Genomic DNA, 24,737 nt, shown 5'->3' with positions numbered 1-24,737 from the left:
GGTGGAAGGGCTACTATAACACGTGATACCTAGCCTAGCAGCTTCACCACCCTTGAAGTAAACCAACTGATAAAGAAGGCTGTGATGTTAATGTTTCTGAACATAGTCAGATTTTCCTTTTATCCTGCACTGATAAGTTCACAGTAAAGTTGAAACATGTCCATTGCTACTAGAATATGGCTTGTTGGCATGAGTGGATTATTAAAGACATGGGTGGAGTTATGCATTCATTATCCATGGTGCTGAAGTATTATTTTAAGAAATTCTACCCATCTGCCATGATGCATTAATAAAGGAAGGTTCACAAATGTGTTTCTGCACTACTACTTCTTGGTTCTCAGCTTGGCTTGTTAGTCTTCAAAAGTATGCATCCGCTTCCCATCTTCATGCCCATCCATGAAACGTCTTCCCAGAGACACCCTAAATCTAAATATCACCTCTCCTACAACAGAGTTCATCAGCTCCACACTATTAGAAACTCACACTAGTCAGCTTTCCAGAAGAGAAAAGTCCCAAAGCAGATACATAAAGAACCAAACAAAAAGAGGTCCAGAACAAATGGAGAAACATCTGTACAAAGACATTTACAAACTTCCCTTTATAAATATATCATTGGAAATAATGCAAATCCCCCCCCCCCCCAAAAAAAAAAAAAAAATTTTTAAGCACACTGACTTAAATGCAGAATGACACCACATTGCCACTGGCTCTCGGGCTCTGCCAGGCATCACTGCCAGAATGTGAAAGGCACTTCCACACACCAACTATACTAAACCCCACTAATCCTGGCTGTCACACAAATTTCAGAAATATTGTTAAGGTTCTTCTGTCATGCAGTGACCCTTACTACTGTATCTGCTTGCATGGTTATTCAAACCATGCAGACAAAATATCATCATCTACCAGGCTGTCCCTAATTTCTATTCCCAAAGACCACCATCTATCAGTTACCTTCACCCATCCTGATCCTACACCTGTGAAGGATGTCACCACATATGGATATAATTACTTAGAGCAGAACTGCAGTTATCAGCCTATCCATGTCATTGCATACTACAACAAGAGGTTACATTCTGTCATTTGTACAGCATGTACCATGCTACAGATACCCCAATGTATTTTATGATAACCACTTTGTATTTTGCAGGTCTTAACATCTGAGAAATAGTTATAAATCAGTTAAATAGCTGTTTGTTTTGTTAATTTACTTAAAGTTAACTACTGTGCTCTGTGTTCTAGTCCATCCATATCTTTACAAGTGTGTCTGTGTATGCGCGCGCGTGTGTGTGTGTGTGTGTGTGTGTGTGTGTGTGTGTGTGTGTGTGTGTGTAGCAACTTAAATTTTAGTACGGCAGGGACATGTTAAATGATATTCCTCTCAAATTGAGAAAAGGAGTAATTATTCCTAAAGCAAGCTTCCCTTGTGCTAGAAAGTAACATACAGTTCTTAGGCCTCCAAGATGTCCTGTAAAAGGCTAAATGTATACATCTCAGGTTTTCCAACCTAGCAATACTACTGTAAAAAAAAAATAGTCAAAGCTTAAGTTCCCAAAATGTCCTGCAAATTCAGTTAATCGACCCTCTCAGCATTAAGGCCTTGATAACTGCTGAAAGCATTTCTGAAGTTTTTAATTTTTAGTGCATCCCATTAAAACAAATAATTCATTTAACTTGAACAGATCACTCATTGTTAAAAAAATAATTTCATGTTAATGCACACTTTCTTAACCTTGGCAGAACAATGATGGAAAAATGTCAACTAACTGCAGTTTTACTTCCCTTTGTATAACAGAGTAAAACAGTACAACAGCAACAAATGGATACACACACTGATCACCATTACCCAATTTTTGTACTGAGTTAAAACTTTAAAAACCTGTAAGCATGTATGACAATGTTCAGGTGTTAAGCAATATGTGAAAATGCATCAATAATATTCTGTAATAAACTTGGTTTTGACTTTTCTTCTATAGTGTGCCAAACCATGATTCTTGTTTTGGAGTTTGTTTTTTTACTTAAAGGCACTTAGCCTACGTGTATTTATTTTCTTTTAGTGTTCAAGGTGCATTGTGAAAGCAGCATAATAAAACACAATTTTAGTCTAGCATGAAGATTTTACATATAAAGATGTTCAGTCCTGCATCCTATCTACTCAAAAAGAAGTTTAAACCTTTAAAAATCTGAAACCTGTTTACAGATGTCACATTGACAGTAACACCAACTAAAATTGAAGTAATGTGGTTTTGCATTGCTTTTTCTTCAAGCTTTTAAAGGCAGAACAATTGAACTGAGGTTAGAGGATAGGATATGGAGGGTGTTTGATGTCATGCTGGGGGAAAGAAACTGACAAAAAGGTAAAGATAACTGAAGTGCCAGTTGGTGATATACTTCACCGAGGTCTAGCAGAAATATGGAATAGAAGTTAAAGGATGCTAATGCAAAGGAAAGAAGTAATTAGATTAGAGGAAGAGCAATGGGATACATCATGTAGACAAAGAACTGACAGAACAAATGCAGTGATTCCCACAGATGCAGGAAAAACTTTGTAGGATACTAAGAGAGCCAGCAGCAAGATCCCTTAACCTGATATTAGAGGGAGTCATTCACTGGAATGATAATTGTTTTGCAGCTGTTTATGTCATACCTCTCAGATGTCCAAATTTTCGCAAGATGTCCAGATTTATGCCTCATATTTTTGATCTGTTTCTCATAAAAGTGTTTTTTTGGTAAATCGTTGCCAAATTATTGAGGGTTAAAATCAAGAAATAATGGCAGACATTTGCGTTTCAGACTTTATACCCTTCAGAAAATTCATGCTAATGCAAAACCTGTAATTCTATCAACTTTCTAAGTTTGTAAGAGCAATATTTAAAAAGTATCCCTATTTTTGGGCCTTTGTGCCCCCATTACTTATGGCTTTGTCAAGATTTCTTGCTCTTAGAGGTTGAGAGGTATGTCTGTTCCTCATAAAAGCTGTGATTTTTCTGGACTTTTGCGGCAAATCAGTGAGGGTTGAATTTGTTAAATAATGACAGGCATTTGAGTTTCAGACTTCAAATCCTTCAGAAAATGTACAGTAACACAAGACGTTTTATTCTAGCAACTTTCTAAACTTAAGAGCAACATTTAAAATCTGTCCCTATTATTGGGGCTTTGTCCCCCACATTATTTTTGGCTTTGTCCAGATTTTTTGTGCTAAGAGGGTGAGAGCTATGGTTATGTTGTCAGTAAATCTGAGTGAATTTTTAATGAAAACCACTCCAAGTACTTCAGTTAGAAGTTTTTGCTGATTCTCAACTGCATCTATTATGAAGAAGGTTACATTGTTTAAATGGTTGCAGGAGAGAAGGCCCATTTTGTGGGTGCCTAAAAAACCTTGTTCCAAAATTCAATTAAAAAGGGTTTTGTATGTGAGGCTTCAGTTATTGCAATTAACTACAGCAGCATTCGACAAAATTGCTGTCAAGCAGACAAACTGCAGGGCTCTAGAGGACTGAAGAAAACCTACCACTGTATCAGGGAACGAAGGAACACCTTGTCCAGAATGTGGAAGCTACAGGCTAGTCAGCTTGCTGTCCATCCCATTCAATTTCCTTAATAAAAGCAACCTGGGGGGGTCAGCAGCAGCTTCGCTGCACTGAGCGAGTGTCTCACCACTCTATTCTGATCTAATATTACAACTTGAAGAAAGCAAAAGTATATTAAGATCATTTAATGGGTGTGTGTGTGTGTGTGTGTGTGTGTGTGTGTGTGTGTGTGTGTGTGTGTGTGTGTGTGTACATTTACTCAGAAATGTTAGTAGAGGAGAGACAGGACTAGTCGGACATTTTCAGAGTGTGTTGTACTAAAAGCAGCTTTGTCAACAGAAAACCAAGGTGTGACCACTTAACAGTACCATACATGTTAATGTTTTCTCACTGTCACGATGGGTATGAGTCATGTGAAGGTGCACAGGTACAGATTAATTTGTTTATAGATAACAATAAAATCATGTTGATGGTAACAGAGTGGAATTACACTTTCCAAGTACATATAAGCACATGGTAATTTGTTCACAAAACAGAGTCGCTGGGTAGAACTTTAAGACAGGCTAGAAACACCAACTAAAATGAGAAAGGGAGAGGCATAAAAACAGAAGATTTAAGATTCTAATTGCATCCAGAGTTAACTAGCTAGTAAACCGTAAAAAACAGCAGTGACCATCAAAGCAAACAGATTTTTGGGGTCATTGTTAAGCGTGTAATTTTTGGAGAAGCAGAGATGAGTAAAACAGCAGCAAGACTATCCATGGAGTATCCGTTCTACTTCCAGACACCTTCCTTAAATTGATCCGAATAACATAATGAAGCAGGTATAGCATGAACCTAGCTTGAGAAACACAGACAATGACCTCAAAAACTATCTTTTCTTCAGGGGATATAACCCCTATGTGCCATGCCTTACTCTCTGCAACATTGTTCAAGCTAACTCCAATGTTAATCCACCTTGGAGGAGGTGAAACTGTTTACAGTGTCAGCACTGTACTTCTTTGGCATCTGTCTGTTTCATGTACCTATCTGGTGTTCCAATAAATGCCAGAATCCCAAAGAAATCTATAGAAATCAAGAAAATGGTGAAAACTTCTCATCACAGAGGCAGTTTTTGTAAACAAATGAAAAAGTTGGTACAGCTAATAGAAAAATCAGCTGATCAAAACGTACCAGCTTATTCACTATGAGATTGCAGTACAGTGGGGATCAAAGAATATGCCCTTCCTCACTTTACTGTGACATCTAACTTGCTGTATGTAATTAGCAAGGGGTCTCGGGGGGTGCAGAGGGGGGTTGCACCCTGCAAAAAAGATGATTTTTTGCGGGGGAATGATCTGAGGATTGTCCATTTATGGTCTATCAGTTTATGTTCAATATTTTGTAATTTCAATGGATGATTATGTTTCCAGATAGTGACCATATATACACACATACATACATATGCATATTATACATATAAAACTTTATATACACACACACACACACACACACACACACACACACACACACACACACACACACACAATTAATAGTCAATCCATGCGTGTGCCTAATGTTGAAGCACTTATGTCAACAAAAACAAGCAGAAATGCCACTGTGTATGCTCAGAGGCTAACCCCCAGAACATGCAAATGAAAATAATGCTAATCATATATACTAACTCAAAGATTGCACGATCCCCTTGAAAAGCAAATATCCCCTTACCGCAGGGACTGTGGATCTCTCACATCTGTTTATTATCCACATATGTCAACCAAAGTGGGCTGACAATATAGAGGCCAACCTAAGTGAAATTCTAGCTATACTAGGCAACCCATACATGTGTGTGTGTATGTATGTGTGTCTATATAGCTATATATATATATATATATATATATATATATATATATATATATATATATATATATAGCTATATAGACACACATACATACACACACACACACACACACACACACACACACACACACACACACACACACACACGCACACACACACACATGCATACATACCGCCATACAGACATATGCACACAGACACTGGATATAGGATACAAGATGGACCATATGGAACTCAATAATCACACTGTAGTCCTGAGAAGAATCTCCAAGGTACCAAGCAGAAAAAAAAAATAAAATAAAATAAACAATAATAGGTGAAAGGAGGCAAATTTAAGAAAGTCATGCAGAAACATTATATTTCCAACAGTGCAGTGGTTCCCTAGAATACTTTATCTGGACATGCAATAAAATGCAGCTATTCAGCATGAGTGAGAAGAGACAGTAAAAGGTGACAGAAGGAAAAAAGGAAGGTCAGCAGTTTGGATGTTAGCTGCAACACATTAAAGACAACAAAAGCCATGATCTCTTTCTGGAGGCTGTGTGTTCATCTTTATTCTATAACTATTCATCCAGGATATTCCCACTTTATTACAAGACATTAATTACCTAATTGGAAACCATACTTCTCAACTGTACAGATTTTCGCAGACTGTCAAAAATTTTTGTCTTGTATTTTTGGTCGGTTTCTCATAAAGTTTGTGGTTTTCTGGCAAATTGCTGAGGACTGAAGACTCTAAATAATGACCCCCACTTGAATTTTTAGACTTCATATCCTTCAGAAAATGCATGCTAACACAAATCCTGATATTATAGCAACTTTAAGTTTATAAGAGCAATATCTGAAATCTGTCCCTTTTTTGTGCCTTTGTCCTCCATTATTTAGGCTTTGTCCAGATTTCTTGTGCCAAGAGGTTTAGAGGTATGCTGGAAACAAAGGCTTAGGAAGGGTTCAAGAAAAAAATGATTATTCCATGCTACTGCTGTTGTGAGAGCTACTGAATATATACCATACCTTCAGGACTGGTGTCTTTTTAATGCACTGTGACAGCTGCCACTCACTGCTGCACATTGTGGGACGTTGTATGCAGTAAATGTTGTGCAGGATTCTTAATGTAGTACTTCCTGCTACAAACTGTGAATGTTTGACACCAAAACCCATGCAGAATTAATGTCCATGCTGGGTGATACTGGCCTTTCATACGGTACCTTACTTGTCAGTGTAGTTTGTGTAGTGTTTCTTTACTTGTCAGTGTAGTTTGTGTAGTGTTTCTAGTGCACATGTACTTGCTCAAACTGGCTGAATGATATGAGTTCCATCTAAATAGTAAATGCATTGTGGTGATTGTAACACCTAAGTAACTAGGTTGAACTAATGCCATTCATAAAGTCATGCCAGTAGTAACGCATTAATTAATCTACACTCACATGAAATTCTAGGTTAATCACAGGTATCATTAATTTCTGAATCTGGAGCAACACATTAATATTGAACAGATATGTACATCCCAAATTATGACAATTTATCTCTGATTTCAGATATACACACACTGATTTAGTATTACTATGTACCTTATAAGTTATGATGACTTATCTCTTACTCTAATTTCATACATGCTCACTGAATTAATATCACTGCTGTGATCAAGCTCATCTTAAAGGCTCTACCTGGCAGCCTTCACTGTTGTGAATGAACAAGTATGTCACAGATGTACTGCCCTCTCAGAGAAGAAAAATATCCCAATGTTACAAATGAATTAAGCACTGTTAAATATTAGCCTATCCATGTCCTTCCACTGAACAATTCAATTTGATCTGTAACTTTATAACATTATCTTTTGGTGTTTATCTAGCACATAATAATGTATCTAACTGCCATACGCTGTCTTACAGACCACTTCCTGTGGATACCCCTCAGTATTTTAACGGTTCACAACAGTAGCTATACCATGAATGCCCTTATGTAACCTCTACACTATTATAGAGCATGAATTATTTCCCTCTCTAATTACAGCAGAATGTAAATTCTGCCACTGATTGCAACCTCATTAAACCACTTACAATGTAATAGCATTAAGCACAAGGCTTCAGTAATCAATGTATCTAGTATGTTTATACCAGCTTAAAGCCTGACTTCTCTTTGAAGGCACTCACCAGCTGACCATATCTCTCAAATGTCCCTGATTTCACCTCATATTTTTGTCCTGTCCCTCATTTTTTTTTATTTTCTGCTAAAATCTCTGAGAATTACAGTCAACAAGTAATACCAGACAATAGAGTTTCACACTTCTTAGTCTTCAGACAAGATTATGTTCTTTTAGCTTTTTGAATGAATTAGAGTAAGATTTAAAAATTGTTCCCGATTCTTTTGACTTTTATTCCTGCAATACTTTTGTCTTTGTACTTAATTCATAAAGCAATAAGTTGATAGCTATGCAAGCCATTCAAATGTTGTCATTTTACATGAAGTTACCCAATGAATAGGCCATCACTTACTGAAGAAAACATCAGGCTGTCCTGTATGTTCATAACCCAGTCTGAAAACTTAGAAAATTCCTTAGTAGTCCTGCTTTCATGTGTTTTCACTGCTGCTAACTCCTTAGTCAATAAGAAATCTACTACATCTTGTGAGTGTATATTTTAGGATGTTTTCACAGGTCAAAACATCAAATGCCTGTGCCCCATCCAAGGGCAGGAAAGAAATGTATGTGCAATGGTAATTTGCAGCTATCCTTGTAGTTTCCATAAGTAAAGATTTAACAACTGCACTTCATCAAAAGTGATTACAACTCAATGGCAAATACCCATTAATATATTATTGTTATTAATCTTAAAAAACATTTAATAAAGACAGCAACTAAACTTTTTTGCAATAGGAGCTATACTAAGAAAGTAAACATTCTACTGTACAGAACTTGAAAGTATAGCAAATTATTTTATTTTTATTTTACATTTATTAACCAGGAAAGTCCGACTGGATACAAGTCATTTTTCAGCAGTGGCCCAGGGAGAAAAGCTCCAAGTAGTTGAAAAACAGATACAATTACATAATACATACAGATGTAAGACGTAAATAAAAGTCAAAAATTACAACATATTACAACAGGTAGGTGCGTGCGTGCATATGTGGGTGTTACTTCTTTGAAGGATGGGTGCCGGAGTGGCAACTCAACACTGTAAAAATCCACTGCCAGTCATTAGTGGACCGCTGATCTACTGTGGCGACCCTAACCAGGAAAAGCTGAAATACTTTTTTAAAACTTTTGCATAAATAGTCTTAGTGGCAATGCTACTGTTCACAAATATTGAGTATACTAAATGTACAGACAAAAGTGAGTGTGTGTGTGTATATATATATATATATATATATATATATATATATATATATATATATATATATATATATATGTGTGGTTTATTTTTATATGAATTATTTTATGCTTCCTCAACAGTTGCTTCTCATTAAAGTATCACGCTATACCTTGTTAACTAAACCTAATCTAGATGTTTCTATGACTGATCTTCTCTCACACGACTACAGAATGCAGCTTCCCAAAATATCTCAGGTGAGTGTGATTCTTATTTCCCAGTCAAGATGAAAAGCACTTTAACTTGTCCATAACATCAATATTCTAAACACGTCTTGTTTTGAAATGCTGAACCACATTTATTGGAATCTTCTCTATGGTGGTTTCCATTCCAAAAAAGTTGTTGGGAAACTGATATATTCCCTTAATAAAGGAAAGAATTGCTGTTTGTGTATAGGCAAATAGGGTAAAGGGTTCAAGAAAACTCAAGATTCACAGCAAAATGTCATGTCAGGCAAGTGTAATAGATTTGTTCCACAGGGTCATCAAAATAATAATCTAGGAAGTAGCTGTACATTCAAGATATTTAACTTGGTCTTACAAAATATATCAAGATACATGTTAGCTAACCGTGGAACAGCTTCCTGGGTGGTGTCATGTGTTAAAAACTAAATATGCAACAGGAAGCAGTGCATAATAGTATGCAAGTAGAACAGTGAAAAAAGGAGAAAAACGAGTTGTACCACTTGGGTTTAGTTTCTCAATGCCTTTATAAGTGGCACTGCAGTGAGACTAACAGAAAAAATACAGTGCTTTGCAAACGGCAGAAAGAGAAGCAACACGTTTGACACATTGGGGTAAGGTGCACAGGATGAAAAGGGACTTTGGAGAGTTAGAAGAATGACCATCTGCATGACAGCTTACTTAGATTCATTATAAAGAGGTGTGACAAAGTAAAGAACCCCTTCCAGGCTGAAAATTCAAGGAAAGGCCAATGGGAGATGAAATTTTAACAGCAAAAATGGAAGGGGGTCTTTCATGGTCTACAGGTGAGCACTGACTCTAAAAAAGATAGTATAGTAAGGTCATCCAAATATTTTCTGAGGTACATAAATGCATCTATTAACAGAAGAAAAGGGCAGGTTAATCTTCATCTGCTGCAGCTGAACTCCTGAACAATGCAAAGATGCTGGCCAAAGAGAGATTGTGCGAAGAACAGCAATGGAAAATAAATAAATAGGATCTCCATTAAAAGGTACAACTAAAGCAACTTAATATATGCATTCGGAATAAAATAAGGGGCAGGCAAAGCCTAATAGAAACATTTAAGTAATTTGAATATATTAACACATTTTTTTCAGAGAGGAAGCTAAATAAAAACAAAGTCGACAGTCTGAAAAGTGAGGTAGGACAGCCAAAAGGTGATGTGATGTAACATTTATTTTTCAAAGAAAGAATTTTAGAAGCACAAGATGAGGCAACTAAAAAAAACAAGCTATGAACTCTACAGCATGGTTTAATGTAATAACAGATACAATAGACATAATGTGGTTTTAGTGAGGTGGAGGATAAAGTATGAGATATGTTGACAAACTGGGCAAGTAACAGATTGACTAAGAGAGCCACGAGTCTTCATCTGTCAGTGCAGAGTTCAGCCATCTGTGCAGATTAAACAGTCTGAAATCTACAATTACAAAGCAAAAAAAGCAATGTACTTTGCCAGGTCTAGTAGCCTTTATATATTTATTTGCAGTAATGCAGGAGGAGCATTTTAAAGTATGTTCACAGTGGATTCATTTTTATTTAATTATGAATGAAAATATACAATATGATGTTAAATAGATATTATCCACATACCGAATAACTGAAAGGTAATAAAAATGTATTCATTGCAGAGCCATCCATCCCACAACTGAATGACTCTGGTCTGCATCTACATTTTAAAGCTATTTTTACTCTCGAATATTCATATCTTTTTGTCAGATTTTAGCATTTCATACAACATATAGTAGACTAACTAAATTTAAATTTTAACAAAAATATTGAAATGTTGGCAGAAATCAGTTTTTTATAGTCTTAACAATTGTATATAGTGGTTGAAGGATTCTGACATACACACAAACCTTGTAAATAAAAGCTATGCCATGATATATAACAATTTACAGGAATTCAGTTTATTCTACTATATACATTTTATATATATATATATATATATATATATATATATATATATATATATAGAGAGAGAGAGAGAGAGAGGGAGAGTTTATAAATATATTCTTGTAACCTGTCCAAAGATGCTTTAAAAATATTTTATATGCTGAGAAGAACTCATTATAACCTTTGCAGAAGCATATTTGACATTACCTTGCTTTTATAAGCACTGTGTTTGATAAGAAAAAGGCTGAAAGCACACATTGTAAGACTCAAACAATTAACTGTTACATTTCAATTAAGAAGTAATCTTGTGATATACTGCACGGGCCAGGTAATCAGCTCTCTCATTATATAACAGTAGACTTATGCAGAAATAAAATGTGTCCAGTTTTGTATTGTTTAGAGGTTGCATTTCAGAAGTAATTGCAACGAGTAGTATGAATGAATTGTTATGCAAAAAGCATTCCTAAAATGTTTTCACTTTCTGCCAGAGATTTGTACTTCACAGGCTATTAGCATTTACACTCTGAAGACAAAGGCAGCACATTCATTTTGTAATCAAAAACTGCAACGTGGAAAATGTAAAACACAGCATAGTAAGATATCTGAACTGTGTCACAGAAACCTGCCTCTTCTGCAACATGACAGAATGGGAAGTCTCTTGTCTTAACAGAGATCAGTTCTGCTTAACCTGGTTGCAAACAACTATATGGGCTTTAGCTATAACTTTGCAAATGAAAAGTTAACAGCAGAAAAAGCAGCTTAGAGATTGCAGACTGTGTTGCAGAACCTCGATGTCAGCGAGCATTTTAAGTACAATTGCTAAATCAGTTATCTGGAGCCCTACCTTGAACAAAGCCTCTTGGCTGCTGAAATCTGGAACTCATCATTACAGAAAAAAGCCATGAATTAATCAAGATAATTCCACCCAGTTCATTTAGAGTGCTCTATCGATTATCAATAGTAAAATTCCAAGCTACAGGCAAGCATTCGTTTAGTGTACATTCTCTGCTGTGTAACAGTATGGAGTATGGCAGCAAGGAAGTGATGTATAGTTCAAATAAACTATCAGCAAAACCACGCCTCCTTAGCTTGTGATGTCAAGTCTGAATCAATGCTTTCAGGGGAGTGCAAGGAAGCCACCCCCCATTCCAATCGCTCTCTCTTTTTTTTCTCTCTCTCTCTCTCTCTTTTGCACTTCCTTCCAGGTTTACCTAATCTGCAGCTAACTGTTCCTGTTGCACATACCACCGTAGTAGAGCTGACTTTCAGTTTCCAGCCACTGATCTGGGTCATCATACACTTTATACAATACAAACAGCTTTCAGCTTGTTTAGCTCTGAATAAATCAACTTTGATCATCCTTACTTACTTTATTTATTTACTTAGTTGTTTATATTTGCTCAAACTAGACAATACATTGTCAGCTACTTGGAGGCTTCCTTTCCTTGGAAGACAATTTTGGCAAATATTCAGCTGCTACATTAACACTGAAAAAAGGCACATAGACAGCCCTGTAATCCAGACAATTAAAACGGGAAACAACAATTAAAAGACCAGGAGTGGAAAATGAAAATAGAAAAAAATAAGCCCAGTTTAGCTTTGTCAAGGGAACATTATGCCTGTTAAATCTGGTGGACTTCTTAGAGAAGGTCACCAAGGCAATGCATGAGGGGAAAAGGGTGCAGACCACCTACCTGGACCTGGTTAAGGCCTTTGATTCAATACCTCACTCGGATATAGCTGACAAACTCACTGCACTGGGTGTAAACGCCTACATAACTCGCTGGATTGCCAGGTGGCTCACAGACAGGAGCCAGGAAGTCAGGATTGATGATACCAACTCCATAAAGAGACCAGTGTCTCCAGCAAGGTACCTCAGAGCTCTGTGCTGGGACCACTCCTATTTGGCATCTATTACTTGGAGTAAATGCTAATGTAAAGGGCCTTTGGCTGACCAAGTTCACAGATGAGTGCAAATTGGGAGCTATCATAGATTCCCTCCATGACACAAATATCTTACAAGACAACACAGACAAATGACTGGTGTCAACATCACAGACTAAAACTCAATACTAAGAAATGCATTATAGTACCTTTTGGGAAATCTGCGACTGAGGCTAATTATTCCATCAATAAGACACCCCTAATATTTGACCAAGTAGTCAGGGATTCATAGGTGTTTGCTAGGCTAACAAACACAAGGGCCTTTTCAAGCCTAGCCATGCATCCCAAATCTCTGACAAGTTCTGATACCCTTGATAAGTGTAAGTGTGGGCCTGGGAGATGAACCATTTACAGGTTATCTGTTTGCATTAGAGACATAGTTGCCAAACAAGGGATGAATTTCCATTTTCCCATCCAATTGTCCAAGTTGCACTTGAATTGGGTTAGGGAGGAAATCTGCTTCACATGGATGGGGAGCCTGTTCCATAGACGGGGTAGTCTCTGGGATACATATCTATCTCTCCAGCAGGTCCTATTTATATCACAGGCAAGGTTTAAGTCTTTAGAATGAGTCATTCTGATACTGTTTGTTTTTGGATATGCAGGAGGTTCATCAGATTGGGGTCTGACAATGCCCTGTAAGCCAGGCATAGATCTCCCCTCAAAAGCCTGTAGGAGATAGAATACAGGGATAGGGCCTTGAGGCAGTCTGCATAGGACATATTACTTATGCCCTGTATTATTTTAGTGAGTAACCTCTGTGGATGTTCCAGTTGTTGGATATGCCTGGTTAGGTACATACTAAACGGGGCATTGTACTCAATGATAGGGCTGATGAATGCTGAATACAGTGGAAAAATTACTTCCTTGGACTTAGATGTCATACCTTTGTTTATAAGTTGTGCAGCATAGAATGATTTCCTCACCACTGGACACATGATAATCAAAGGCTAGATTACCACAGTGTCTATGTGTGTCCCTAAGTCCCTGACTACTGGCTCAACTCTAAGGGCTGTTTTGTTAATATGATAGTTATAAGGGGTGGATGGCTGCCCAAAGGATACTATCATGCATTTCCTGGCATTTAGTTTTAGTCCATGGCTCTGACACCAGTTGTTTGTTTGTGTCACCCCCTCCTGGAGAACATTTGTGTCAGTGTGAGATTCAATGACAGCTCCTAATTTGCAATCATCTGCAAATTTAGTCAGCCAGAGACCATTGACATTGGCCTTGACTTCAGAGAAGTAAATGCCAAAAAAGAGCAGTCCAAGGACTGATCCCTCAGGGACTCCACTTGTGACTGGCCTCTTTGTAGGGGTGAACTCCCAAATTCTAACTTCCTGGGTCCTATCAGTGAGACAGTTGGCTATTCACCGGGTGACATACGGATGTGTACCGAACCTCTTGAGTTTTTCAACAAAGCCCAACTAGGTATTGTGTCAAATGCCTTGACCAGGTCAAGGTAGGCAGTGTGAATGATTTTGCTCTCATCCATTGCTTTGGTGACCTTCTCAAAGAAGTCCACCAGGTTGAGTAGGTATGATCTGCCCTTGTTGAAACCAAACTGGTTTGGGTCCAGTGTCTGGAGGTTTACTATATCTCTACTGATCATCTCCATGATCATTCTTTCCATGGCTTTACATATAAGACTAGTGAGACTTATGGGTATGTAGTTTCCAGGGTCTGTAGATGACCCACCTTTGTGCCGAGGGATGACTGTTGCCTTTCTCCATTCATGAGGCATGAAGCCTGTTTGGAGGCTACAGTTAAATAGTAATTCCAGAGGCCCTGATAGCATATGTTTCATGCTATTTAAAAGGCATCCTGGGATATTGTCTGGGCCCATTTATGCAGTGTTCTTGGTCTTAGAGAGAGCATTAAGGACCTGTTCCCTAGTGATAGTAGGGGTGGTTATATTTGATATTTCCTGAGGGAAGATTGAGGGGGAGAGAGGAGTAAAGTTGGAGCTGAATTTATCAGCCAGGAGGTTTGCTATATCTTCTGGCTCATTATAGGTGTCTCCATTTACAGTGAGCTCTGCACACAATTGTGTATTGCCTTTGAGGTTGCGGACACAACTAAAGAATGCTTTGTGGTTGTCCTTGGCCTGGGAGGCCAAACTTACCTCAAATTTGGCTTTGGTAGACTTTATTTGTCCTCTGAGTTGTTTGTTTATTTTGATGAGAGTGCTTTTATCCTGCTCGGTGCTGCAACTCCTATTTTTTACCATGATTTTCTTCCTCCTGTTATACATCCAATTGATTTTGTGATTCCCACCAGGGTGGCTTGTTTTTTGAGTCAGTTCCGTACTTCTTCCTGGTGGGTACAGCTGCCTCTGTGCAGCTATAAACATGCTTGTACAGGGTTTCTGTGAACAGTTCTGCATAGGCAGAAGTGTTCTCAGGGTTTATGAGGCTTGAAATTTTGCTAGGTTCTCTGTTAATAGCAGACAGTTAGCCTTAGATTAGTTCCTGAATATTCCCGGTTTAGCTGGGGGTCCAGGTTTTATTTTTATATCAAAGGAGACCATTTTGTGGTCTGACCTTACCAGGGAAGGCATTACAGTAGGGGGTGTGCAACAGTTTCCCATATTAGTGAGGACTGGATCCAGTATGGTTGCACCCCTGGTTGGTGTATTGACTATCTGGTCCAGGGAGTTTGTGTTTACAAAATCCAGGAATCTCTGTGCATGTATGTTTAGTGTCGTATAGGATTCCCAGTTAATTGTGGGGTAATTAAAGTCACTTATTAATATGATTTTGGGTTGGATGGTTAGTGTTTCTAATAAGTTTAAATATATTGTATGGGTTTCCTAGGTCATTGAAATTTTGCTAGGTTCTCTGTTAATAGCAGACAGATATATAGCTTGTAAGAAAGTGGTATTGGATTTTGCCTATGGTGATGTGAACATGGAGCAGCTCAAGTACATTGTCCCATTTGACCAGCCTTAAAGTATATTTATTTTTGATGGAAATAGAGACACCTCCACCTTTAGTCCCTGCCTGTGAAGTAGCTGGTCTAAACGTGTGGAAGGCATTATAACTGCACAGTTAGTGTGCTCTCCGCAGCTTTAAACCATGTCTCAATGACCGCACAGACATCAGCATTCTCTAGGGTAAAGAGAGCTTCTAGGGAGTGGATTTTTTTGTTTAGGATCCTAGCATTGAGCAGTAATACCTTTAGATTTTCTTGGTTTTGATTTGCTGTGTCAGAAGTACTTTCAGTTTGGCATTGCCTAAAAAAGGGTCTATGGAGGAAGACAATGTTTTAACTAATATCGAAAGCCATGAGGGGAGAGGTGCAGACTATTCCTGGCAAAGCAGGACGGTCTGTTGATAATCTCTTTCCATGCTGACAAATATTGCACCCCCTTAGAATGACAACAGAAACTAAGTCGATCATCTTCTGTTCATATTGTGGTATTATACTTGGAGAAGGTAAAATACTGCTCAATGCTAGGCTCAAACCAGCCTGAGACACATATTCCAAAAGCTCTATGATGTCTCTCTTCATATAGTCTAGGGAGCTAAGTCTCATGTCATTTACTCCCATGTGGACTATGACTGAGTCATATTGGTAATTGTGGTCCAATGACCTGAGTGCATGTGTAATGTGGCGGATTCTAGTCCCTGATAAGCAAGTGACCGTAATTTTCTTCTTACTCAGCCTGGTGAGTGGGACATCAGTGTGTCACATGATGGAGGGTCCAATGACTAGAATGTTGGATTGTGTGGTGACTTGCCTTATGGGCTTAGAGGTAGAGACTCCATGAGATGTAGCTCTATGTGTTGAGCTGGGTGTTGTTTTGAAAGAGTGCGTTTGAGGCTGCTGAGGGTATTTGTTATGTGTACTTTGTCTAGGAGGTCTTTGTGGTTTAGGAAGGTTATATATATAAGTGCCTCAGTATATGTGGGTCTATATGTCTGCTTTGAATTGTGCGTGATGGATGCAGCATGTGTACTACTGACAACCTTATTGACATTAGGAGTACTTTTATTTTATTTTATTTTATTTTACATTTGTTGACCGGGCTAGTCTAGCTGGATATATGTCCATTTTCAGTAGAGGCCCGGGGAGAAAAGCTCCATTGGTTATTACAAGTTTAAACAGAGATAGGCAATACAAGGTTATAATTTATAAACAAAAGTAGATAATACAAGTTATTACAAGTATTATGATAGGAGCATAAACCAAAAAGTGTAATAAAATTTTTTTTTTTTTGTGGATTACAATAGTCATGCAGTATATATGTGAAAACATATATCTACATAGATGTTATGAAAAGGAAAGCTATCAATGAAACAGGGAGAAGAGAAAAAAGAATTATGGAAGAAGAAAAGAGAGAGAGAGGAAGAAGGAAAGTTAATCTGGGTTAGTGCTGGAGCAAAGCCAGTGTTTATTGAGATACATTTTCAGTTGTCATTTAAAAAGTGGGAGAGAGGTCAAAGATGAGATATCAGAGGGTAGTTTGTTCCATATTTTTCCAGCAGAGTTGGAAATAGGCAGTCACCTGCAGAGTTATTGGGTTTAGTAGTATTGATCAGTAGTTTGTTTGAAGATGTTTCAGGTTATTGTATGGTGAAATGAGGTTAGAGAGTATTGGTGTTTTAGTAGGTTGGTATAGGATCTTGTGAGCTATTAAGAGCTGTTGAAGTACGAGCTGGTTAGGAAGTTCAAGCTAACCTAGTTGTCTTAGAGTCAGGCAGTGATGAGTTCTAAAAGGGGATCCTGTAGCAAATCGAGCAATATTATAGTAAGATATTGCTAGTTTCTTGAGGTTGTTTTTGGAGAGATTAGTGTATATGGGGGAAGCATAGAGAAGAGTAGAGATTAGGTGAGATCTGGCTATGGTGGTCCTTTCCACAGGTGTAAGGAAGGGTTTGATTCTGTATAGGGATCCTATTTTTTTATTAACTAATTTTATTGTGTTGTTGATGTGAGAGTCAAAGTTGAGATTATTGTCAATAGTTATTCCTAATAATTTTGTGGTTGAGTCAGGAGAAATGAGAGTACCGTCAGTGGAAGTGAGAGTGAAGTTTAGTGGGGTGGACTTACGGGTAGGTGAGAAGAGTAACGGTTTGGTTTTCTTGGGGTTAAGGAGTAGGCAGCGGTGTGAGAACCATTGTTCTACAGTGATAAAAACTTTTTGGGTAAGAGACTGGAGTTCAGTTTGAGAGGTAGCTGTGCAGATTATAGTAGAATCATCTGCATATTGTGTGCACGTAGTGTTTGGGATAGCTGATTGCAGGTCATTAATAAAGAAAGAAAATAGAAGGGGGCCAAGGATAGAGCCCTGAGGTACTCCTAAAGAGATAGGAAGGAGATTAGATAGTGAATTTTTCCAGAGTACTGCCTGCTGACGGTTTTCTAGGTAAGATGTAAACCAAGTTAAGGAAGAAGGGTCAAGTGAGAGGGATTTTAGTATGTGCAGTAGAAGTTTATGATTAACCATGTCGAAAGCTTTAGATAAGTCAATGAAGACCGAAGATGATAGATTATTATTGTTGCGGTTACAGTTGATGGAGTTTGTAAAGGAGAGTAAAGCAGTGGTGGTGCTGTGGGAAGGTCTGAATCCATGCTGACAGTTAGCAAGTAGGTTGTTATGGAGAAGGTGGTTAAGTAGTTGTTTATGGATACATTTTTCCATGATTTTAGCTATAGGTAATAGAAGTGCTATGGGGCGAAAGTTAGAGAAGTCACTGGAGTTCCCCCCTTTGTGTAGTGGGATGATATGAGATATCTTCCAGATAGAAGGGAAAATTCCTTCGTTTATAGATCTATTTATCAGAATAGAAATGGGATAGGCAATGGCTTTAGCTCCTATTTGCAGGAATTCTGCAGGAAGTTTGTCTGTGGAGGGGGTGGTAGGTTTTAGTTTTTGGAGCAGTGATGAGATAAAGGAAGTAGAAACTGGTTGTAAGTGAAGGGAGGGAGGTGGATTTGAAGTAGGTAAGAGTAGCTTAGAGGTGTCGGGAGATAGGTGACTAGCAAGAGTTTGGATAGTATTAGTGAAGAAAGAATTAAAGTCATTAGCTATTTGTGTGGGATTCTCTGAGTTAGAGTCTTGAGGGTTAGGTGTAATAGAATGGCCCGGGGATAGAAGATTATTAATACTGGCCCAGAATTTTTTAGGTTCCTTTTTGGAGGTTTGTTGTAATCGAAGGAAATAGTTCTTTTTGTCTGTCAGGATGGCTTTTTTTGTACTGTTTCTAAGCTCTCTGAAGTTTTGGCGGTCAGTTAAATTCTTAGTGGTACGCCATTTAGCCCAGGATTTGTTTCGGAGAATGATTTTTTGCATAGTATTGTTGGTCAGCCAGGGTGCTGCTTTAGCTTTGGTTCTGATGGTACGACTTGGGGCATGGTGGTCCAGGATAGATAAGAATGTGGAATTGAAGTATTCTACTGCTTCATTAAGGGGGAGGTATTTTAGTGGGGACCAATTACATTGTTTTAATTCAGCTTGAAAATGTTCAGAGTTAAATTGCTTTTTTGAACATAATGTTCTATAAGTGGTAGGTAAAATTAGGTTGGTTTTATGTCTAATGACATAAGTTAGTGAATGGTCGCTTAGATCATCTGGAAGGGTACCTGATTGGTAGGTTTGTTGGGGAGTATTAGTAAGAATCCAGTCTAAGATGGTTTCATTGTTGTTGGTTTTATTAGTTCTGGTAGGGCTATTAATGAGTTGTGTAAAGCCATATAGGTTTATATGGGAGGTGGGGTTTGTACTATTACAGGAATTCCAATCAATATTGAAGTCACCTAGAACTAATGTTTCTTGAGGGAGGTTGGTGGAGAGCAAACTAAGGATATATTCTAGAGTATTAATGTTATTTCCTGGAGGAAGATATACACAAATGATATTTGTGGCTTTACTAGTGTTGACTTGCAGTTTGGAGCTGATTACTTCGACATTATTATCTAGGGGAAGATTCAGATTTATAGTACTAATTTGTAATTGTGCTTTGTGGAGAATTGCTACTCCTCCTCCCTTTTTGGCTGTGCGGTCAAGTCTAATGATATTATACCCGGGTGGGGTAATTTCATTGTCTTTAATGGTAGGTTTTAGCCATGGTTCAGATAAACATAAGATGTCAAATTGGTGGAGTTCTAGAAGGGCATGGACTTGAGTAATTGTATTACAAATGCTTCATATATTGAGATGAGCTATAGAGAGAGAGTTGGTAGGTGTGGTAGATGATAGAGAAGTAGCTTGGTTTTGTTTTTTGTAGCCATTGGTATTGGTGTGGTGTGGGCCAGGGTTAGGATGAATATCCCCATCCAACAGTGAGTGGAGGAGTTTAAAATATTTAGGCTGGAGAGGTTTATAGAAGCAGTCAATTCGTTTTCTAGAGTTTTGGTTGCTTAACTTAAAGTGTGCTAGTCTGTGGTATTTGGCTAGAGGGTACTTGGGTTTAGTAGTGAGATTTAAGAAGGTTGGAGAGAAAGGTGATGTATGTGTAGAGATGTGTATGGATGGAAAGGCAAGAGTAGAGTAAAGTGGGTGTTCATAGGAGGTTAAGAGATAAGTAGTTACAAGAGGAGGTAAAAGTGATAAGCAGATAAGTAGTTGAGGTTGTGAAGGGATGAATGATGTACGCATTTTAATGATTGGGGAGGTGAGAGAGAGGATGAGAGGTAGATTGTAAGTTCAGATGAGAAGTAGTAGTGTGACTTTAAGTAATAGAGGAGGAGGAAGGTTAGTTAATTAGTGGGTGTGATGTGAACTAAAAGTGGTTGGGCCAGTTAATGATGAGATTTGTCTGATTGGAGTGGATAGGATGCGGGTGTATCTACTAGTTGTATAAATGTAGGAGTACTGGAAGCGGGTGTGAATTGGGGGCAGGGTAGGGGAGCGGAGCGGGTAGAGACAAGAGAGCAGAGTGTGGAGGAAGACAATCAGCAAAGTATCAGAAATTCAGCAGGTAAGTCTGAGAGCAGAAGAATGTAGACGCAGGTTCAGAGGCTAGTAGAAAGAAGTTCGGGATGTTAGAGGAGAGAAAAATTATAAGGATGCCTGGTACAAGGAATAAAGGTATATAGGTGAGACTGAGAAAGCTAGGAACAGAGTAATGGAAACTGGGAACAGGGTCAAGAAGGTAAGGGATTTAGAAATAGGGTAGGAATTACAGTGCAAAAAGCTATGATTAAGATGGCTCCTAGTGACCTGACACTATGAAGCAATGGAGAGATCCCCTGCTTGATTTGATAGTCTGAAGGGAAGTAAGGATGAACAAGACAGAGTAGGAAGGGGAGTAAGAAGAAGCTTAGATAAAATACAAGACAGAAAAGTAAGGCTGATGAGAGGGTTTGGCTGCTGGCAAACCTGCCTGAGAGGCTTGGTTATCCTAGCAAGAGTCTTAACATTCGTTAAGTATTAGTTTATTTGTATCGGTGTCAATACATACTTTCACTGCCTTTACAAAAGGAAAGTGTCTCTTTGGGAGCTGTTAGGTTTTTTTCTTTACTTTGCCCTATTGTTCGATGGCGTCCAGCTGGGAAATAGCAGGTGTTTCGAGCAGAGACAGACTGGAACACAGTGCTAGTAATATATATATATATATATATATATATATAGAGAGAGAGAGAGAGAGAGAAGGTAGTAAGACAGACAGTACAAAAAATAGAGAGCACGTATGAATGTTTCACAAACACAGTTACAGTAAACAACAATCCTTTGTAGTAGTCTTGAACCTCTACAACTCATATAGTATCAAATACTGCTATAAATTCAGAGCAATATATAACTTAATCAGTAGACTAAATTCAGATAAAAGGAGCTGTTATAATAACAAGGGAAAAAATCCTTTAGTTAACAAACAAATTGTTTTACTATATCAGTAATATGGTATAGTTTCAAGTATCCCTTATAAGTCACTATAATTTAGGGTTAATACTGTGGAGGACTTAGAAAGGATTCAGATACTGTTTTAAATTCAGGGAAATGCCTAACTTAAACAGTAAAAATGGGTTCAGAAATAAAGGAACTGTAGAATAACTACAGAAAAAAATCCCTTAGTTGACAGACAATGCTATTCAGTGTATCACTATTAAGTATTAGTTACAAATATCCCTTATGTGTCACAGTAGTATAGGGTTAATACTATGCAGGACTTAGAGAGGGTGCAGAACATGTTAGAAAGTTCAGTGGTAAGAGAGCCGCTTGATTGCAGTCCACTATGCACGTCGTTTAGACGGCTGAGCAGTTTACAAAAACATTGAAGCTTTAAAAGCAACAAGAGAAAGGTAGTACTGATTAAGAGGAGGTGACTATTAGTGGTTAAAGAAAGTTCAGCTTAGAATGTGGAGGGTTACAGTAGCAAGCTCCGGGGGCCGTTAGATACAAACCAGGCAGGCACCTCATATCAATGCATGGTAAGGTATGAAGAGTAATTGGCGTACTAAAAAGGGTAGCAACACTCTTTCCTGGTTAGTACACTGATCATATTAATCAGATTAAAAGCATTCATGAAGCTATAAAGCTTTAATTCCAGTTCGGCACGGAATGCATCTACTGTGTAAATCTAAGTGTCTTTGTGCCAAATAATACGAGCTATAATTATCAAGAACTTATAAACACTGTCATTAGATATTATTTATGCAAAGGAACTGATATAATCCTAATACATAAAGCACATGATATCAGGGCTTCTAAGTAAAGGACAGCCCTACAATAGTAGGAATGCAGGATGAGTTGCACGTGGCCAACGCTATAGCGGTACTAAGTAAACAGAAAGGGCTCAACCAGTTAAATGAGTGTAAACACTACAAACAGTTAGTAAGAGTAGTAAAACATTTTAACAATCAGTCAGGCCTCTATTATAGCCTACACAAAACAACGTGTTGTTAATGTCTGCAATTTACACCAACAGCAAAGATGTGAGAGCTTTGCCTCCTGTAGCAATGTGTAAATACATCTTTCACATACCATATCCGTTTGTTTGAGAATTAACTGGTTGTTATTAAATATGAAGCAATTTCTACATTGTCTCAGGATGCCCATATCCACCAAACTGGTAACAGAGACAGTAGGAAAGTTCATATCCATGGCAACTCTTTTTTATTGATTAGACTGTTGGAGTGACAATATCAATAACTGTCAGGAGTATCCTGTTTGCAACTATGTAGACAGCGCTTGTCACTGCAAACTAGTTGTCCTGTGTAGATATTGGAAAAATTTCAATTGTGCTTTTACAGGAAAAATGTCACTCTAGGTGTCTGAGTCTGTACAGTGCACTGCCAGACACCTAAGGGGAAACTAATACGCAGACCCTGAAAATTTAAGGAAGAAGTATTTAGGCAGATATTCTGAAGTTACAAACAAATCAAGCAGTACTTACTGAAAACAAAGAATTAGCTTGTCAAGAATGATGAAAAGAGGGGATTTGCATGAATGGCTACTGCCTGGCTGCTACTAATGCTGGTCTCACCACAGCTTCACTCTATTGGGATACAATGCTCCTTTGCTTCTTCTCTCACCAGAAGCATATCTGGCAACATATGTAAACAGTAATCTGTAGTTTGACCAATATGTGGCCAAGACAGTAAAAAAAAATCATTCTATGCCGCCCAACTTATAAGTAAGGGCGTGGCATCCAGATCCATGGAAGTCAGAGTGCTACATTATTCAGCTCTTATCAGAGCCATCAGAGAATAATGCCCCCATCAGCAAGTACCTGACCAAACATATGCAACAGCTGGAACACCCACAAAGGATCCTTAGCAGGAGAATCCAGAGTATAACCACATTGCCTTATTACAGATTACCTTAAACCCCTATCTCTGTACTCTGTCTCCAATTTTTTATTGCGAGGTGATCTATGCCTGGCATACAAGGCACCCTCGTATCCAGCTCAGATGAACCTTTTGCACATCTGCAAAATGAACAGCATCAGAACCACTAGAACCAAGGATTTAAATGTTGCTTATGACATAAATAAGACATGTTTGTGAGACAGATATGTATCTCGAGTATTATCATGCTCTGGAACAGGCTTCCCAACCATATGATCAGAGTCCATCCCTAACCCTATTTAAGCATAACCTTGACCAATGGATGGGAAATCAGAAATGCACCAGGGGCAGACAGTAATGTCCAAACTAACATCCCCCCACATAACCTCTAGAAACCTCTAGAAACTTCCTAACATACCCCTTCATAATAAATCCCCATGATACATGGGGACACAATTGGGTTGCACTACTCGGCTAGGCTTATAAAGGCCCTGTTAGTCATTAGCCTAGTATTTAACTATAAACCTGTATGTTAAAAAAAAAACAGAATAAACAAAACCAAAGGACTAACTGCAACATAGGAACATCATAATAAGACTTTTGCAGTAATGTGTCTAGACATTTACAATACAAAGGTACAATGAGTGCGACAGGCAACATAATGCATGCTGATAATTAGGGAATAGATATGGTAGCATTTCTCAGGTTATACCAAACCAAAGTACTCACAACACAATGCAGAAACAATGGAATTTACTGACAATAAGATGCCAAAACATAATGCACTGTAAAAAAAGCATGCTATGATACGCACAAAGGTGGACCAACCTATTCAGATAGTGCCAATATAAGAGAATTTGATTGTTTCCAGAGTGCTTATATTTTCCTTTTGGAAAACAGTAAGCACTTTTGTTTATGATATCTAAAGAAACATGGCAATTTAATGTGCTTTGAGTGGAAGATTTTTATACAGCCATATTCTTTACAGCATGTTTTACATATCTTAGTAGAGAAGCACTTTAGAAAATAAAGTTATAAATAGAACTGGTTGGAGATATTCCACTGGACATGGCAAACAAGTAATACACATGCTCCCATTGTGCAAGATGGAAATGAAAGTGCCATAACATCATTAATGCATACACTGTTAACACAGGACAGAAACTAGAGTAGATAGTATGTCAGACGTGAAGTATGGTGGTGTGCATGAAATGCCAATTTCGTGT

At 38.0% G+C, this 24,737-nt stretch overlaps 1 protein-coding gene across 2 annotated transcripts in view; it reads right to left on the bottom strand.

Moving 5' to 3' along the window:
- GPSM1 (G protein signaling modulator 1) overlaps positions 1-11,853 on the bottom strand; it is a 2,081,362-nt gene extending 2,069,509 nt beyond the window's left edge. For both annotated transcript variants that reach the window (XM_044058046.1, XM_044058047.1), the window contains exon 1: positions 11,678-11,853. In XM_044058046.1, the coding sequence (XP_043913981.1) occupies positions 11,678-11,736 (59 nt within the window). In that variant the 5' untranslated portion in view covers positions 11,737-11,853. The remainder of the gene's footprint in view (positions 1-11,677) is intronic.
- Between the last annotated feature and the right edge of the window lie 12,884 nt (positions 11,854-24,737).

Source organism: Protopterus annectens, chromosome 16.part0 (genome assembly GCF_019279795.1).
Source record: "Protopterus annectens isolate FY-2018-M chromosome 16.part0, PAN1.0, whole genome shotgun sequence".
Classification (NCBI taxonomy): domain Eukaryota; kingdom Metazoa; phylum Chordata; order Ceratodontiformes; family Protopteridae; genus Protopterus; species Protopterus annectens.
This window is presented reverse-complemented; position numbering and strand designations above follow the sequence as displayed.